At 41.8% G+C, this 17,549-nt stretch overlaps 2 protein-coding genes across 4 annotated transcripts in view; one reads left to right on the top strand and one right to left on the bottom strand.

Annotated features, from left to right (window-relative positions):
• LOC140940489 (uncharacterized) overlaps positions 1-7,643 on the top strand; it is a 12,411-nt gene extending 4,768 nt beyond the window's left edge. For all 3 annotated transcript variants that reach the window (XM_073389465.1, XM_073389466.1, XM_073389467.1), the window contains exons 4-6: positions 1,326-2,038; positions 2,933-3,148; positions 5,533-7,643. In XM_073389465.1, coding sequence (XP_073245566.1) covers positions 1,326-2,038; positions 2,933-3,148; positions 5,533-6,954 — 2,351 coding nt within the window. In that variant the 3' untranslated portion in view covers positions 6,955-7,643. The remainder of the gene's footprint in view (positions 1-1,325; positions 2,039-2,932; positions 3,149-5,532) is intronic.
• Positions 7,644-9,306: 1,663 nt separating this feature from the next.
• LOC140941878 (angiopoietin-related protein 7-like) lies at positions 9,307-11,637 on the bottom strand. The gene is made up of 3 exons (XM_073390883.1): positions 11,488-11,637; positions 10,662-10,800; positions 9,307-10,216 (listed from the first exon to the last, which is right to left on the bottom strand). Exons 1-3 carry the CDS (start codon positions 11,635-11,637, stop codon positions 9,606-9,608), a joined length of 900 nt encoding a protein of 299 aa, XP_073246984.1. The 3' UTR covers positions 9,307-9,605.
• Between the last annotated feature and the right edge of the window lie 5,912 nt (positions 11,638-17,549).

The following is a 17,549-nucleotide window of genomic DNA, read 5'->3' as shown; positions in this document are numbered from 1 at the left end:
AAGTTAATCTTTAATTGTTTCCTCTTTCATTGTTATACTCCTTTAAAAGACTACGTCGTATATTTGATGGTAAACTTTGTTGTGGGACCTGGAAGAGGTCAATGTGTACGTGAGATATCTATTCCTTAATTTTGAAACGTTAAACCGAACCTGTTAGACCACTTTTACAACGAAACTCGATAACAGCTTGGTTTTAATTATTTGTCGGTAAACATATTTTTGTACTTTGTACTCTATGACGTAATTGAAGCATGGAAGTCTCGTGTGGCTCAGACCAATGTGCAGAGGTCATTGGTGTCTGTCGCCCAGTGCAACCAGTTGTTGTGTATAAAAAGTTAAAAAGTATTAATTTATATATTGGCCTATTTCGTTTCGTCTCGCCTCCATTTCGTTGTCAAGGACAAGAGTCACGAAATGTTTTCAGTACCTTCAGAAAATGTGGACAACTATGACTTCAGTACAAATTTTACAGCCGTGGCATTATATTGTCAATAGCAGGATCCATACAAACGGTCGTCCGAGGCGACCATAACATCGTTCAGACGAGTATGATAACACAAATACTAGCCCACCGGACGACCAACTTTTGAGAATGTTTTTCTTTTTTTTATTTGACATCCAAGAGCTTACCTGCGGTTTCGCTTTCCGCCAACCACAAAAGCTGAAGCAACTGGCGTTATGCTCTGCAAAGGTTGTCAGGAAGCTTCCAAACTCGACCGAAGTGTTCTCGTGAAAAATGTATTTGTGGAGTATTCTATTGCACTACGATTCGATCGAGATCCATGAAAAGTCCTCAAATCCCCTGAAGGCAAGTGTAATTCTCACTGCCAAGTCTCGATCCCAACATTCGCGTTAAAATAATAATTTGAGAGGCCTTTCTCGTCTCTATAACGGAATGATTACGGGCTAGTAAACTCTGGCCAGGGCAAGTAAGCTTATATTTTTCGAAATACGTGACCGGCTGACGACGTTGGAAAGATAAAAAAGATCCTCTCTTAGTCGCTTCTTAATTAACCTTTCTCAATATGTCGCAGTTTTAGAAGACAGCTAAAACTTCTTTTGATCGACTGCAAGGGGTTCCTTGGGCTAGGAATTCATCAGTGCTATACTGATTTCGATAGTGTTTGCGAAAAATTCTCCTGTGTTACAAAATGGATGACGTTTTTGTATTACCCCGTTTGTCTCGCCAAGCAAAAGGCAATTTAGTTCTGCTGGTGACTTCAATTTCTTCTCTTCGCTGCGGGTTTTATTCATATTTGCAACTTTTACCATAACTAAGCTTTTTTATAGTCAATAATCTAACTTTGAAATTCTGCTTTCTGCAGCGCAAAATCACGTGACCAATGGGGATTCCTCTGTGAGAACAAGCGTTGCAGCACCCACTAGAACCCAGTCCCACTTGCAGTTTAACCCGGCCGTTATTCAGCGGCTTAGACAAATTACAAAAGACTGTCAGAAAAATTTCTCGCCCGCCCCAAAACCAAATGGAAGTAAATTAACGTTTAGTACGGAAAACACTGCTGAAACAACCCCAGAGAAAAATGCGAGGACCGCAGCGGCAGATAGCGGTGATTTCATCATATCATCTGCTGGTTCATCGCCGGCGCATTCGCCGAAACCCATGGAGTTTGAAGTGTTGTCCACCCCCCCGCGGCCTGCTAGACCCACGGAGAGTGAGACTGCGCAGAACTCAAATGATGGACGCCAAAAGGCGTGTAGTAAACTTGTGGATCGATTTGCGGATTTATCTTCAAATAGAACGTTGATCAATGGTGTCAGCCCAAGCATGAGAACTCTAGGTCCGGACTCCTCCTCAGTTGAAGTTTTAGAGGAAGGAAATCAGCCCTTTTGTATTGACTCTACTGCCAAAACACTAGTTACAGTGAACGGAGAAGTTAACTTGCTGGGAACAACCAAGAAAAACTTAATACATTTAAATAGTGAGGAACAGAATTCGCCGGCATTAGCAGACGTGGAGCCTGCTATCAATGCCGAAGAAAACGGAGGGGCCAACTACAATTCGGAAGACTTTAGACAAGTAAGTAGAAACTGCATTATGATTTTTTTTCTGCAAATGTAATTGTCTGATTTTTCCCAAATTTCAGGTTTGAAAGTAACTGTGCGACGCTAAAAGTAACTATGTGACGTTTGCATTCTAAAAAAACATTTAGTAAAAGATAATTGTCATTATCATTAAATAACAACGACGGCGACGGCGTCAGCGACTAAAATGTCACTTAAAAAGTGAATTTCCGCTACTTCAAACTTTATCGCGCTTATTCCATCTCGTCTAATTTGTCAGATGCTGGCAAATTTTTTTGGAGTTGAATTCTAAAGGACTGTATCAAAGTTCAGGGGAAAAAAAAGGAAAGTTGTTTTCTTGTGTTCACGTCTTCGACAAAACGTGAAATTAGGCACTTTCACGTTTTAGTCGTGCAGCCACGGCAAAGAAATGTACAAAAAAGCGTGATGCAGGTGCAAAGTTATTTTGCCAATCTAAACTTAATTGCCTATTTGCCGTCGTCGTTGCTTAAGCTCCCAATTGTTAGTGTTAGTTCACCACGGCCTCCCTGGCCTTTGAGCTAACCAGGTTCTTAGTCCTGAAACCAGATGACCTCCCCCAGCTCCCCTGGCTCTTAGGTATCCATGCCCTTCCTGATTCTTGGTTTGCAGCCACTTGACAAGACGACCATGTTGGTGGTCAATACAATGGCTGCGGTCACATCTACGACGTAACTAAAGTTTAACTTAAGTTAGTGCCAAGTTACGTGATGGCATACCTAACTGTAGTTAGTGCATCCCGGTGTGTGGGAACTGTAACCTAGATTTTCAATTGTAAAATGTTTCGCGCCGAATAGACCAACATTTGGTTTATCGATAACTTATTTTGTAGTGAACAATTTCGTTTTAAGTATTTTTTTTTATCCTGTAGATGGTCAAGAAAATGATTGCGGAGAGAATGACGCAAATCGAGCGTTCAATGGGAGTTGAAAATCAGGAGCGGATAGCTTCTCTGGAAAGAGAGAACACAGCACTCAAAGAATACGCAAGGAAGGTGGAGGATTCAGTTAAAACCATTTTAGCAGCTGAGAAGGAAAAGGCAAAGCTAAAAGTTACGCGAGCAATTCAAACTCAAGATCCTCATTGGGTAAGCTTCATAACACATTTTTATAGGATATGAACAAAATTGAAAAGATTTTTTAAAATTTTCGTGGTGACTGCGGGTGTTAAATGGCCCACTTTCACGGAGACGACATTTGACTACCACTACCAGAATTCATTTCGTTTTTGCTTTCTTATTTAAATTTGTCAATCTCGTCGAGGTTTAAAAGAAGAACAATTGCTATTATTTGCACAAGAATACAAACTGACGGATTCTGGTACTTTTAATAAAATGACGTCATCATGCAATTGTCCTATAAGACACAGACGAACTGTTCTTTAGTTTTTAGGGCGTCAAACTATCAGTGAAACTTTCTCTTTAACAAACTGAGAGATTTGCGAACATTTCTACCTAAAAATTGACTTTATTCTTTATTTCTTTTCAAGTGTCTGAATTTAGCACGCAAGTTGCTAATTGAGGACATTGTTTAACGTCTCCTACAGAAGACGGGACTGCCATTTCTACATGTTCATTTTTGTCACTGGAAGGTTGAGCCTACGTATTGGTCTGGCCCCCGGGGTCGAACCTCGCAACGTACTGCTCTGCAAACCAGTGCCCTACCAGCCAAGCCAGGGCTCAAAATAATTGTCGGATTTGCCGGACACGTTAACCGGCCACAGTTATTCTTTGCTCGGTCAAGTCCCGTTTCTGAACGGTCAAAATATTAAACGAAAAAACAGTCCACCAATAACAGGCAGTAATCTCAAAACTTTGATTTACTTGCTCAAGTCGTTGCTAAACCTTTTAAAAAGTGTAGTAGTCACTTCCGTGTACGGGTAAATTACCCCTATGCGTAGCCGTAAATACGGGTAGATTGCCTCTTAGGGACTTGTCAGAAATTAGCAGGGGGGGGAGGGGGGTGGGAATTTGGGTTCGGAAATGAGATGACCGATTCCTGCAATGGGAGTGAAATTTGCTAACCCTCCCTTTGACCTTGGCCTAAAATATCATGACCCTCCCCCTCTTGTGTAAATGATAAAATCTAGTTCTTGCAATACACTAGGGTGAGTCAGTATTATGAAAGCTCAAAATATATTTCTAATCTGTTCTTTGTAATTCCATATACATACAATTTAGATGACAGCATTAAGAGTCCAACTCTGATTCTGACAGCTGATCACTCGACTCTCATATTTCTCCCAGTTTTTTTTTTTAACAAATAAAGAACTTACTTTTTCTTCTGTAGGTGAACTTCTACATGATCACGGGCATATCTTTGCATGACCCTTCCCCTTTTAACGGCCCATTTTTCATGACCCCTCCCTTTTCTAAGTCTCAAAAAGTTGTGACCCTCCCTCTGTTTCCACCCCCCCCTCCCCTCCTGCTAATTTCTGATAAGTCCCTTACCCGGAGAAACAACTAGGCTACTGTATAGAACGGTGATGTCATTATCGTAACTTGGACTAGATAATGGTCGCGTTTTATTTACCTACATGTCAAACATGTTCGCCTACCCGTGCCCGTAGGCAGAAACGGAGTATCTTGATTTAAGGTCGCTAATAAAGGAACTATTATAGCGTCGCCAAAACAGTCCCATGGTGCAATACGAAAATTGAACGATGACGTCATTTTACCACAACGAGCAGAATGCTTCAGTTTGTTGTTTTCTTTTGCAAATTAAGGCTATTGTTTTTTAAACCTTGGGGGATTGACAAATTTAAATAAGAAAGCAAAAACTAATTGAACTCTGGTGGTTGTAGTCAATTGTCGCCATGGTGAAAATTGCCTTTTCTACTCAACAACGAGCCAGTACCACACGTAACGTTGGTAAAGCTAATAAGTAAGGGTCAAGTAAATGGCCTAGGTTATCATGAGTTCCGGCGTAGCCGAGAGATTGGATTGGAGGGTCAGTAGGAGTTTAAATCTCCTCAGGGACTCAGATTTGTTTTTCATCCCACACTCGTGGCATGATGAATACGTCATCTTTCTCCATTTTTTTTCTTTTTCAATTGCTGAGAACAAAGTTGTTACGATCGATGTTTCATGTTTGGGTAAAATTGTTTAGTACTTTATACGGACGCCCTCACATATATATTTATAGCCTGCGTAGCTGGCGGGATTCTTGTGCCCGGGATACTTTCTTGGCGGTGGATTTCAAATTGACTTGTAGCCACTCTTCTCGCGACTCCGCCGCAAAAACAATATAACACTTCGATGCGCTAATCCCGCCAGCCACGCAGGCTAGCACATATATGACCTGTCATTTTCGTGTGTGTATTTAGGGGAACGGGCAGCCCCCCACCCCCCTGAAGGGTGAGTGCAATAGCTTCCAGACTTAAAATCTAATCCCACGAGAAGTGGGTTGGCGTGGCTGCGTGGCTTCGTCCATTAAAGTACGTTTGACTAACATAAATGTGTTGCTTCAATAGTTGACCAACCTTCGCAGTACTAAGGCTGTCACAGCGACACCTCTCCAAAGCACTGTTACAGTCAGCCGACCAAGCAGCATGGGGCTTACTTTTACCACTACACCAACACCTCGCCTTACCTCAACCGTAGCACCCCTACCGGGTCATACCGTACCCTCTCGTCATGAAAATACCCCACTCAGCTACCGTCCTGGACTCCAAAGGCCACTTGCGGAACCTGTGCGCCCTCGTATTCCTGGCACTTCTCCTCGTATCCCACGACCCAGCGTGTCATATATTCCTAATTACGACCCTGGCCCAGCAGGGAGATCTGAACCAGATCAGCATGGAGGAAACAGAGCGTCTGCGCCGGGCCCTAACCTCTCCTCTTCAGTTCATCCTCGACTTAACAGCGTGACTGTAAGAGCTCCCACACTCGGCGCACAACCACCTCGGCCTGTTATGAGAATGCAAGCACCTATTGTCAGTCCGGGAGGACCTAGAAGTATAGCACCCCCATCAAGCCGTCCTCTGCCCACTGTGACAGTTCATCCGCAAACTCAGACTCCGTCTAGTGTTACCTCTGTGCGCGTCCAGCAAGAGCCGCCGTCCTACGGTTATGCTAACCAAAACGCCTACAACAGTGGTCCACCTGGGCCGAGATTTGCTTCAGCTCCTCAAGTTAGACCTCAGGGATCCCAACATCTCCAGGGAGTACCTCCTCAGATTTCCCCCAGTCACAGGACTCCTGTGTATCCGCAGTCTCCACTCCAAGCGTCACCACCGCAACGCATCATGCAGCAACAGCAGCCCATGCGTCCAGAGCAACAAAATGCCCAAATTCCTCGCCCCTCGATCCAGATCAGAACAGGCCCTCCGGTACAGATGCAGTCTTCTCCCCACGCGATCAACCAACAGCATCGGTCCCCTCAACCGCAGCAGCCCGATTTAGCGCGTTACCAGTCGGTAGGTGGACCCCCGAGACAAGCCATCGCGGCGCATCCTCAACCCAATTATAACACGGTGTCGATAAGACAACCTCCTCCGGCCACGGGTGGAATGCAACCCGCCGCAGTACAGCAGCCTCCGCCTCCCGCTATCGTGCGGTCTTCACCCTCGGCACAAGTGAAAGAGCCGCCCCCTAAGCCCAGCGTCTCCATCGCGGTGGTTACAAGCGGGATTGTGTTGTCCTGGAACATGGTCCTGGAAGAAAAGCACGCTCCTATTATGAACTATCAACTGTTCGCGCTGCAAGACGGAGGCACAGCTGAAAACCCACATCAGTGGAAAAAGATCGGTGTTGTAAAGGCCTTGCCTCTTCCCATGGCATGCACACTGACTCAGTTTTTGCCTGGCAATAAATATCATTTTGCAGTGCGCGGAACGGATGAAATGGGACGTCTTGGACCATTTAGTGACCCGTGCACTATTACGCTTAAATAGAGTTCAATGCAGTAACGTCCTGTGCAGCTGCTTACAATGAATATTTTAACGAGATGTCTTAATTCCTTTCACTTTTGCTCGTCCTCGTATTTATTCCTTCAACATCGACCCTTATGATATCACACAACGAACAGAACAAAATGATGCCATGTAGCTTGCTTGTGAATAGTAATCTGTACGGAGATAGCGTTGTATGACAAGGTGTCGCATGAATAATAAGTCACAAGCGTGCAACAAAATAAAGCCATGGCTACCGAATTGTTCTGAAAAAAGAAAGATATTTTTTAAAGCGTATCTCATCGCCGATGTGTAGTGAAAGGCTGGTACTGGTATTACCGCTTTTTAGCGCGTTGGTGACTCAGTATTTCATAGAACTGCACCATCTTAAATTTCCTGTGGCTGTAGGTGAAAGGAATAGGAAATTGCTGTGATTATACAGCAAACTTTCAGAGTAAATATTATATTTAGTCCCCCACACAGCCTGTCGATTAGGTGCGCTAGAGAGACAACTATTCACGTGTTTTTGATACCATTGACAGAGAGCGTTTTAAAGAAAAAGTAATATATACCACTCTGCTTTAGCTAATGTGTTTATATCAAACAAAATTAACCACTCCAGAAAATACCATAACATACTATGATGCTCTTTGTTTGGCACCTCAAAATTTTGCATAAGCATTGTCTTTAGTTTCTCTTGGGAGTTAAAATTACCCGAAGAGAAACTGAAAACATAGCTTATGTAAAATTTTGGTTCGACAAACAAAGAGCATTATGGTATGTTATGGTATTTTCTGGAGTGGTCAATTCTTTAATGAACGCAACCAATGTGTTCCAGTTATTTTATTACCCTATGTGGATACATCCATTGTCCGTTATTTGTACAGTTAAGTTTCTATTTTACGTTTAATAATAAAAAAAAAGGTCCTTTCAGAATTGTGAAGTTGCTACTTTTGCAGATTGCCAGCTGTTTAACTCAATACTAGCCTGTTCCAGGCTCTAAGATAGTGGGGATGACGCAGACGAAAAGGAGGCGGTGCTTTCCTCCCGTTTTATTTTTATGTTTGACGCTTTCTCAATTTCGCGCACGCGATTGTCTCGGAGCCTGGAACAGGCTAACTCAATTCAGGGTCATAATGTCAACTGACAATTGAAAAAAGTTACTAAACGCTTCAGCTCTTCCGGCTGTTACAGTGATTTTACTCGACCTGTGAAACAGTCTGACAGTTTTTGCCAAATAGTAACAAACAAACAAAGGGAAACAGTGGAGTTAGAATGTGATATGACGTAATAGTCCATTATCTGTTTCACAGGTGAAGTAAAAACACCCTTTAACAAAATGCTGCATTAGTTATTACAAACTGTGTAGGTTATTCTAAAATCCTTCAACCCATTATAATGCCACAAAAGATTAGCGCTGATGTTACAGCGATATGGGCATCCCCGCGTTTCGGGCATCCCCATTCCCAAAACCCTAGTGATATAGTGTAACACTAACCCAAACCCAATTGCTAATATAACATGAGAAGGGGGTGCCCATACCACTAGGGTTTTGGCGACGGGGATGCCCATATAACTGTGACACCTGGTAACAATTGGCTCAGTCTCCAGCCCCGGCCATTCGCCACTTTAGAAACGATAGAAAGAAACTGGGCAGAGTTAGTTTTCACAAAGAATTCTGGGATCGCCACTCGGAACGCACTGATCATTTATTGGTCAATCCCATTTTTTTCCCTTCACTCAGTAACAATCCCACTAGTCTTTGCGGGGGCTTACTAGGCCTAGTTGCGGATCAAGACACACACGTCTGGGGACTGAGCCTAGGGCAAAAAGGGCGCCATTTCCTCGCTGACTTATAAGAGTACAGATTCCGATAAAAGAGTGGTCATACCTCAATACCTGGTATGGGAAGCTAGCAACTTTCAATAACGGTGTAGGAAGACTTGAACTCACAGCTTCAACCAGAGCCTGTTTCAAACGTCGTGTTACTGCCGTGCTAAGCTGGCTGGACTCTAGCTCGACTGCAGCACGACACTAGCACGACTTGGTTTCAGACGTCGAATTTAATTCACTCGAATAGTAGCACGGCTTGGTTTCAAACGTCGCGCTACTGCCGTGCTAAAGTCAAATTTAATTCGATCAATTGAGTTCGGTACGGCAGTAGCACGACGTTTCAAACGGGCCTAAGATGACGATTACTAAAGTTATTCTTCTATCGTCTCTGGCATAAGCAGGCGCTCAAGACTGGATTTACTAGTTAAAGAGATGAAAATGAGTGATTGAAAATGAACAAATGCTGAGTTTTGTGAGACCAAGAAAGCAGGCAAGTTTTCGCGACGCCACCACCGGCTTCCCCGCGGGATGACGTCTGAAGAAATTCAATACTGATGACGTGTCGAGTAGTGCTTCTGATTGGTTGAAGCAAATTTCCCTCGCGGCACGACCAATCAGGATCTAGGTAATGACACGTCATCAGTATAAAATTTCTGCGCTCTTTCCTGAGGCGTCATTTAGCGGGGAAGCCAGTGTTTTTTTAAATGTTTTCTAGAAACGTTTTTACGCATTTCTTTTAGCTAAATGTTCTAAAAGTTGCTTCTTTTTAAACCAGTGTTCGCATCGCGAAATGTCGGCTCTTTTCTCAGGCTAGGGTTCTGTCAGTTCTTTCTGACTTTCATTTCGGATGATGTTATTCCACCCCATCCATGCCATTGCGGCTCTGCTTGTCGGTTAAGGTTTACCAAACCGCACCAGTTGAACCACCAGCCAGCATAAGCACCACAATGGGCGTCTGGACTGTTATCATTATCCGCATCCTTTGCATTAAATTTCATTCCACGTGTATTCCAGGCGGCGTGAGAATGTCCATAAACTCTATTTTCAATGTTGCCTTGATATGAGTTCATATCCCACCGGAATTTGGTCGTCTCGTCCCCCACCGTGAAACCACCATACTTAGCGTAACCCGTTTGTCCGGTGTTTGCTGTTAAATCGATTCGAAGAATGCTGGAGGACGCAGCGAGTCGGTGCAGGTTGTCATTGCCAAGCCAGAATTCCCCGGAAAGGTCGCCAAAGCCGTTTTTGTATTCGAGCCAGACTCGTTCAAAGTTGGCACTGTATGGAGAGAAGCGTCTCTGTACCACAGTCCACCCACCACCGTCCGTCGTTTGGTCACAAAAGACATTGATGATTCCCTGGCCATCGGGATTGATATCATAAACACCGTCAAGATTCTCGCCTAGCGTTTTCAGCTCCTGACAGGTTTTCACTGCAAGGGTAAAAAGTGGAAGTTTTCTAAGCGAATTTGACCCGATTCTGTCTTTGTGTTAAATCACCCTACGGTAAGAAATCCTATCGGTTATCCACGATTCTTGATCTCTGCCCACTTTCTTATTTACCACCGAGTTTAGAAATCGAATTTTCCATCTTTATTCATCGCTACGCTTTCGACATTGGCTTTTTTTGTCACAGTATGCATGACACGTGTCGCATATAAAACGCCCAGCAGTAAATGGCCTTGCCCTACTCAAGAAGGAGTCTCTCTGTACGTAAAGCGCTCGCTTGGTGCCTGGGCGGTCGTAGGTTAGAATATTGTCAAAGATGACGAGTTCAAATTTCTCGGATCGGAGACCATATCCAGTTTGGAAACTGAATATCTTTACCAATTGAGTGTGTATATGTGAGCAAATTTGTATTATAAAGATATTCCCTACCTCCGCTATGCTTTTCACAGAAAACTCCTTCATAATCTTTGCGACACTCACAGGTGAACATCTGAGGATTCCAGCACGAGTCTACGCATGTTCCACCATGTTGACATGTGACCGACATGCAACCGCTTCCAGTCCCCTCCTAATAAAAAGGACAAACATCACAAACGGCGGAGATGAACAAACGTGCTATTGTTACCGAAAACGATAAAAAAAACACACACATTTTCCTGACCAGGTTTTCAGGAAAGCAGGGGTTAATACAATGGAACTACTCTATACAGACCACCTTAGGGACAGAAGTCAGTGGTCCCCAACCTCGTCCCCAGGGCGCCTTTCCCGTCCCACCTCCAAAGCCAGGGAAAAGCGCCCTGGGGGCGAGGTTGAGTGGTCCCTGAAGAACACGTTACGTGTAGGTGAGTATGCAAGGTACAGTAAGTGTAGAATTTCGTTTATTGTTTGCTTCTAAATGGCCTTTGTGAAAGATGTCAGACAGATTTAGCAGAGACAACGCAACGTCAAAAAGAAGGCGAAAGAGCGCGAAAAGGACTCAACCCGACTTCGCTGTCAATTTGCCGCTTGTCATTGGTCAATCGATTTTTAGATCGGCGCGCCTCGTCCAGTTCCGGAAAGGAAGGCCATTTCTGGGTTGCCTCAAGCCTCTGTTTCAAAGCGAGGCTAAGTGCAAAGCGATTCAGATGAAAATATTTTTTAGTCTTATGCAAATGAAACTCATTTTCGGATCAAAGGTTTGGCACTTGGCGTCGCTTTGAAAGTGGGAGTTTGTGGAACTTGGAAATGGCCTACCATTGAAGCTTTTATAGCTCACTTGCTGAGGCGTGGGACCAAAGTATGTAGCGTTTTCTCTGGTACCAAAGTCACTTGGTCTAGTTTCCCTCCGTTGGTCATTTAGTTCACACTTATTTCCAGACTCAGCACAGTTGAAGGATTGACAGCGAACATCAGCTACACATTCCATTGAGCAGTCTAGAGGGCATGCGATACCGATATATATAGCAATCACGTGATTAGCCAGAGCGTAACCTACATATTTTCAGGAAAAAAAGACAAGAAGTAAATTTAAAAGAAAAATGAGGACTAACCCTGGAAAAAATGAGCTATAATCACCTCTAATTTGTGTCAAATTGTTTCAAGAAACGTCCACATGCATTAAACGTTTGACTACGTGTGCTGCGTGCGACGTCAATAGTGGGTCTCGTCTTTCTAGACAGCTAAACCTACTTGGTACAGAATTCACTCAAAGAAAACGTTAATGACAAAAAAGGTCAGAAAAGAAGCCCAAACTGATCTTTCTTGTTCTTAGGGATTTTCAGTTGAAACAATTTAATCTTCTGTAGTGAATTGTAAAGTTACTCAGGTAAATTAACGCATGGGCCTCAATTTGCCTTAATTTGCTCTCTCCAAAAGTGAGGGGGTGGTCTATATCTAAGAGCTTTTGATGAAGAGACATAAAACTTTGCCAGCTAACCACATTTTTAGTTTGTGTCAATTTTAAGCTTTAAATTATGCAAATTAGGTCACGTGACCTCCATCGGCTGAAAAAGCTTGTTCTTCAAACGGCCAACCTCGTCCCCAGGGCTTTTCCCTTAAGAAATGGGTAACCCATTTCTTAAGGGAAAAGCCCTGGGGACGAGGTTGTCAAACGGCAACACTTTTTCGGTTTACCGGTTGCATAATGTTAATGCCGTTTAATGTATTACTTCTGTGCTTGGCCTTTTTTAGATATTTAAAATCGATCGAAGGCGTTAAGATGGGATACAATTGCTTTGGGGGACTGGGTCTAGTTGAAAAAGCCGTTTATTTTCTAAAACAGTAAAAAATTCAAAAAAGGCCAAGCACAGTCTTGTAGATGCTTGCATTACTCATTGTCCTAAACCAGTTCGGTTTAATAACTCACAACAAAAAGTGTTGCCATTTTTGTTTAAAGACTTTTTATTGTTTTCTGGCTGTGTGGAGTCACGTGACAACATTTGGATAATTGAACATGACGTAATTGACAGAAACCACACGTGTATGTATCTGGCAAAGTCTCATCTTTCTACTGCTTACGTGCACAGAGATAGACCACCCCCCATCACTTTTTTACTGAATCATTGGGGACCCATGCCTTAATTTACCTGAGTATGATCCGCGTAAACGTTGTGCTGAGACTCTTGTCTATGCGTTTGTAACCTCTATACTTGATTTTTTTTTTCTCACAGTAAGTATCTCATTCTTTTTTACATTTTTCAAGAGCTATAGATGTAATTGGTTATCTGTAGTAACACCAAAGAAAATTTCTAATGAGAACCCGAGAAAATAAATGTCAAATCTTACAAAATGACATCTTACACACGAAGTTTTCAGAATTTTACCTGTGTTTTTACAGTTCTTGTGGAATTTGACATTTATTTTGAATTCTCGGGCTCTCAAGAGAAATAGTCTTTGGTGTTATTACAGATAACTAATTATATCTATAACCCTTGAAAAATGTAAAAAAGAGTGCGATATTGTTTAAATTATTCTGGTACAAGGTTTTTCTCCACTGAAAATTGAAATTACTCAATTTCCTAATGGATTCCGTCTTAATTACTTCTAATTAAAGGTTACGGAGATGGATTACAGCTTCTTACATGTTGATAACTGCCTTGAGGCTTATTACAGTTATCAGCTGACAAATAAATTTGCAAGCAATATATGTTAAACTACACTGAGGTTGTCCATAGCTTAGTATAAAGGTTGAAACAACAAAATACTTAATATTTTATACGTTGGCTTTGTTACATTTTTTCTCAAATACTGAGTAATTATTTAGAAATATATGTGTCGCAAAACCTCGCCGATTCTTCTATCCATGTGGATAGCTCCGTCTGGCAAGTTCTGGACAGGATCACACGTCAAGAAGAGGACTCCTATTTTGTAATTTCTTCAGTGCAACATTATTTCGGCTACGGATGAAAAAGATTCAGCTAAGATTTGGCATGTTAGCATGCAAATTCAACAACTAAAACTCTGCGGGAGTACGAAGCTGAAACGTTCAGAGGCACATTTTTGTTTCTATTAAATGACTGATTCGGATGACTGCCACTTATATAAAGTATCGGAGAGACGTTTCAAGGTATATTGTTTAAAACGTTCTCTTTCACTAAACGTAACATTTGGCTCTTAAAAAAAACGTTAACGTGCCAAACTGTTGAAAGGCCTCAGTTTTTATTTTCCTTTTTTTCTCCGAGCTCAACGCTTTCTATGAGTCAAAAAAAGTCTTCACCATAAGTAATGTTCGTGCACTAGATAGATCAGCATTTGATCGAAGTTGAAGAGTCGATATCGTGTACAAGTCATGATAGTGCGTCAGGAGGGACGAACGCATAAGCTGGTTTGAAATATAGCCGTTGTTTACTTTATATCAGGCATTATAATTAAAAGTACCCTGCGAGCAGAGGAACTTTGAAGGAAGACAGGGGCACCCATCGACGGTTTCCTCCAAAATAATTTGGAAACACTTTTTAGGCTATCCAGACTAGAAATGCATTCTAAGTGATGCCAGAAAATTATTATCTGTTCGGTCATCCCAGGGGAACGTAAGTCTTTTCGAAACTACAAGGGCTTCAGTATTATTTTTCCGAAAATTTTAGGTGCAATCAGGAGCTCCTGGAGCAATTTAACATTTTACGAAAGTAAGAATTTTTCTGATTCCTCGGCTGCATCACATTTTAGAATCCGAAAATTTTAGGTTTCCTTTTTTCTAAGAAAAATAGTGTAACCTGGGTAATAAAATATGAAAAGTTAACATGAGGAGACACGAAGGGCTTGCACTGTAAGTATCCCGGAAAGCTCCATACAATTCCTTATAATTTTGTTATAAGAAATTGTATGGAGCCTTCCAGGAGACTTTTCTTCATTAGCTTAGGCGCGGCGGATTTTGTCACGTATGATCAGCGCGAGGTGTTTTTCCCGTCACCCTTCTGTCAGGAAAATGTCATCATATGAAAGCAAACCAGACACGATCGCGTCGGCAGGCCGAAGCCGGCAAAAATAAAAGGCTTTTCTTCTTCCAGTTTTGTTTCGATGTGGTCAAAATAAATCAGGTTTATCGGTTGTAGGTAATAAAATATTGTCTTGTTCAGTTCTCAAGGACCTTTAGAAAACGAGATAATTGACTAGAGAAAGAAGCGTGAAAACGCTTTTCTGGAAGAAAATATATTTTAATTCTCGCAGCAATTTTGCGAAATCGCGAAGCGCAATATGTTTCTTCCAAAGCCGTCATGATTAAGCAGTGTAATGCCATCACAACTAAAAATGAATTTAGTTTGTATCGCAAAAGCCGCGAAAATAGAGATGAAACAAAAAATGGATCGGAAAAATTAATAAAATCACCAAAAAACCGTCTCGCGGGAGCTTTGTCAAACAAACCGTTGGTTTATTTAACCTAACCTGGAAAAGGAGACGTCTGCACGCAGAATTCATTTCATACTACAACTGTACATGTAGTTGTGATTTCGGGAACGGACCTCGGGAGCCTCATTGCCGTAATATCTTCTACATTGCAGAAACTACAGCAGAATCGCCCTGCTCGCGTGCTAACTATCCGTTCCAATTATGACTATACAGTACCAGTGAATTGTTTCGAAATTTAAAGGGGCGAAATTTATTTCCATCAGCGCGTAGTTAGCTAGTTAAACAATAATAATTCACAGCACTGTAAATAACACGGTTCTAGAATATCTGACGGTTTCGCGTTTTGTTCGTCGCTGCATGCGATTTAATCGCTTATAACCTAACAGAAAATGCATGAATACAAACAAGCTCGCTGTTCCACAACCCCGCATTGAATTTTAAAAGAGAAGCCTTTCTTATAACGGAAGAGTGTTGTAGAACAGCTTGTCTCTGAAGGTGCGGCAATAATTTTTTTAAAGGAAAATTAAAAAACCTTAATTTAGATATATGTATCTTTACACAAGGCCTAAATGTGAAGCAGGTTTTTTATTGTTATATCGTTATTATTTTAGTTTTTATCTGGTTATATTTCTATACTTGAATGTAAATATACCTAAGGGAAATACCGTGTATTACCTTACCTTACCTCTGTGATGTGTGTAAATTTGTCTTTTGCTATGATTTTAGACAATACGACTTCTCCTGACTATCAATTGTGCGTCAAAACAATGTATCAAGCGCGCGATAAAGAAATTGTCTAAGTGCCACGGTGTAGCACTTTATGACAAAGTTTTAACTGGAAAACTTGTTGCCATCTGATGTACACCTGTATAGTTTATGTTTGTAAGCTCTACCTAAAATAATCACTGGGTTACACTGCACCCATGGGTGTGCCACCTAAAGTGCAGCCTATGTTTGTTAGCTCTACCTAAAGAGTCACTGGGTTACACTGCACCCATGGGTGTGCCACCTAAAGTGCAGCCTATGTTTGTTAGCTCTACCTAAAGAATCACTGGGTTACACTGCACCCATGGGTGTGCCACCTAAAGTGCAGCCTATGTTTGTTAGCTCTGCCTAAAGAATCACTGGGTTACACTGCACCCATGGGTGTGCCACCTAAAGTGCAGCCTATGTTTGTTAGCTCTGCCTAAAGAATCACTGGGTTACACTGCGCTCTGTGACGGACGTTTGCCTCGCGCTCTCTTCAGAGACAAAAAAGCTATAGTCTGTTTGGCCAAAAATCAAGCTTTGTTCCCCCTAAAAATTTGACACCATATTGGGCACCGAAAGACGTTAAAAGTTCCTCGACAATAGAAGAGTGTTTTGCTAGAGGTTATAGAAACATTTGGCTTACATGAGTTTCAATATAAAGGTGCAAAAACTTATCAGCATAATTATAGCACACAAACATTGTCATCAAACTCCTGGCATGTAGCCTGAATAAGCCAAGCAAATATAAATAAAGCATATAACCAGAAATATTCGTCAAATGGTCTCGTTAAGTAAATTATACTTCACTTTGTGAAAGAAATTTATCTCTTGTATCCGTCTTACGCATCGAAAAAGCGAGGAGTCATCGCATGACATTAGGTAACAGAGGTAATACCCACGGTTTTCACGAATTCCAATTCCACGATTTTTCGCCGAGTAACAAATTTGCTTCTCCGAACGGCAGAGAGTTTACAGAAAACAGTGGTTGGGTGCCCCTGGGAAGATCGAAGAACCTCAGTTCACAGGGTAAATGAAAAGGAGCATCAAAGTTGAAATTTCATTCATCTAGGCGTCTAAACCCGGCGGCCCTTAAACACTGAAAATGAAAGTTTAAATTTCAAATTTTAACTCGCCTTTTTTAGGTTGTTCGAATCTTCCATATCGTGCGCAAAATAACCTGCTCGGATTTGATGTCCCAGTTAGAGAGTTCATTGGACTTCCTAATCTCCAGAAGAGGAATTGAAAAATAAACCATAATCCAGCAATTTTCCCCTTCTCTGAAGAATTCATCGCGAAAACTAAGAGTGCTATTGATTATTCGTTTGATATTTTATCAACTCTGGCGCCGCGGAACAGGTGTGTTTGGAGTGTTTTCCATGGTTACAGACCGCTTAAGAGGTTTTATGTCATACATCTGTACATAACTGTTTTGCATTTGCTTTTTAATACATATAAAAAATGACCCCCTATTTTTAGCAGATTCGGTAATCAAGAGTAGTCTCAGAAAATGCAGTTTATTCAATCTTAAGTTGGTAGGGTTGATAGATGGTAGTTTGCCTAGCTTTGGAAAACCTGTGTAAAACGTGTGGTCCGAGGTCATGGAGGATATTTTACAATATCGGATCACCATTTATCACTGCAATTGTGGTGATTAAACATTAAAATGTACCTCAGATTATGTTCATCTTCGAAACAGCTCAATGCGGAAAGTCAAATTAAGTCCTCAACTGTAATTTTTAGAAA

This window comes from Porites lutea, chromosome 6 (genome assembly GCF_958299795.1).
Source record: "Porites lutea chromosome 6, jaPorLute2.1, whole genome shotgun sequence".
Lineage (NCBI taxonomy): Eukaryota > Metazoa > Cnidaria > Anthozoa > Scleractinia > Poritidae > Porites > Porites lutea.
This window is presented reverse-complemented; position numbering and strand designations above follow the sequence as displayed.

Excerpts from the sequence above, each read along its gene's own strand:
- LOC140941878 (XM_073390883.1), bottom strand. The coding sequence starts at position 11,637 with ATGGAATGTGTAGCTGATGTTCGCTGTCAATCCTTCAACTGTGCTGAG. Across the intron at positions 10,801-11,487 it reads TTGGTCCCACGCCTCAGCAA|GAGGGGACTGGAAGCGGTTG; the intron begins GTGAGCTATAAA and ends CCTTTTTATTAG. Across the intron at positions 10,217-10,661 it reads CTGTGAAAAGCATAGCGGAG|TGAAAACCTGTCAGGAGCTG; the intron begins GTAGGGAATATC and ends TTACCCTTGCAG.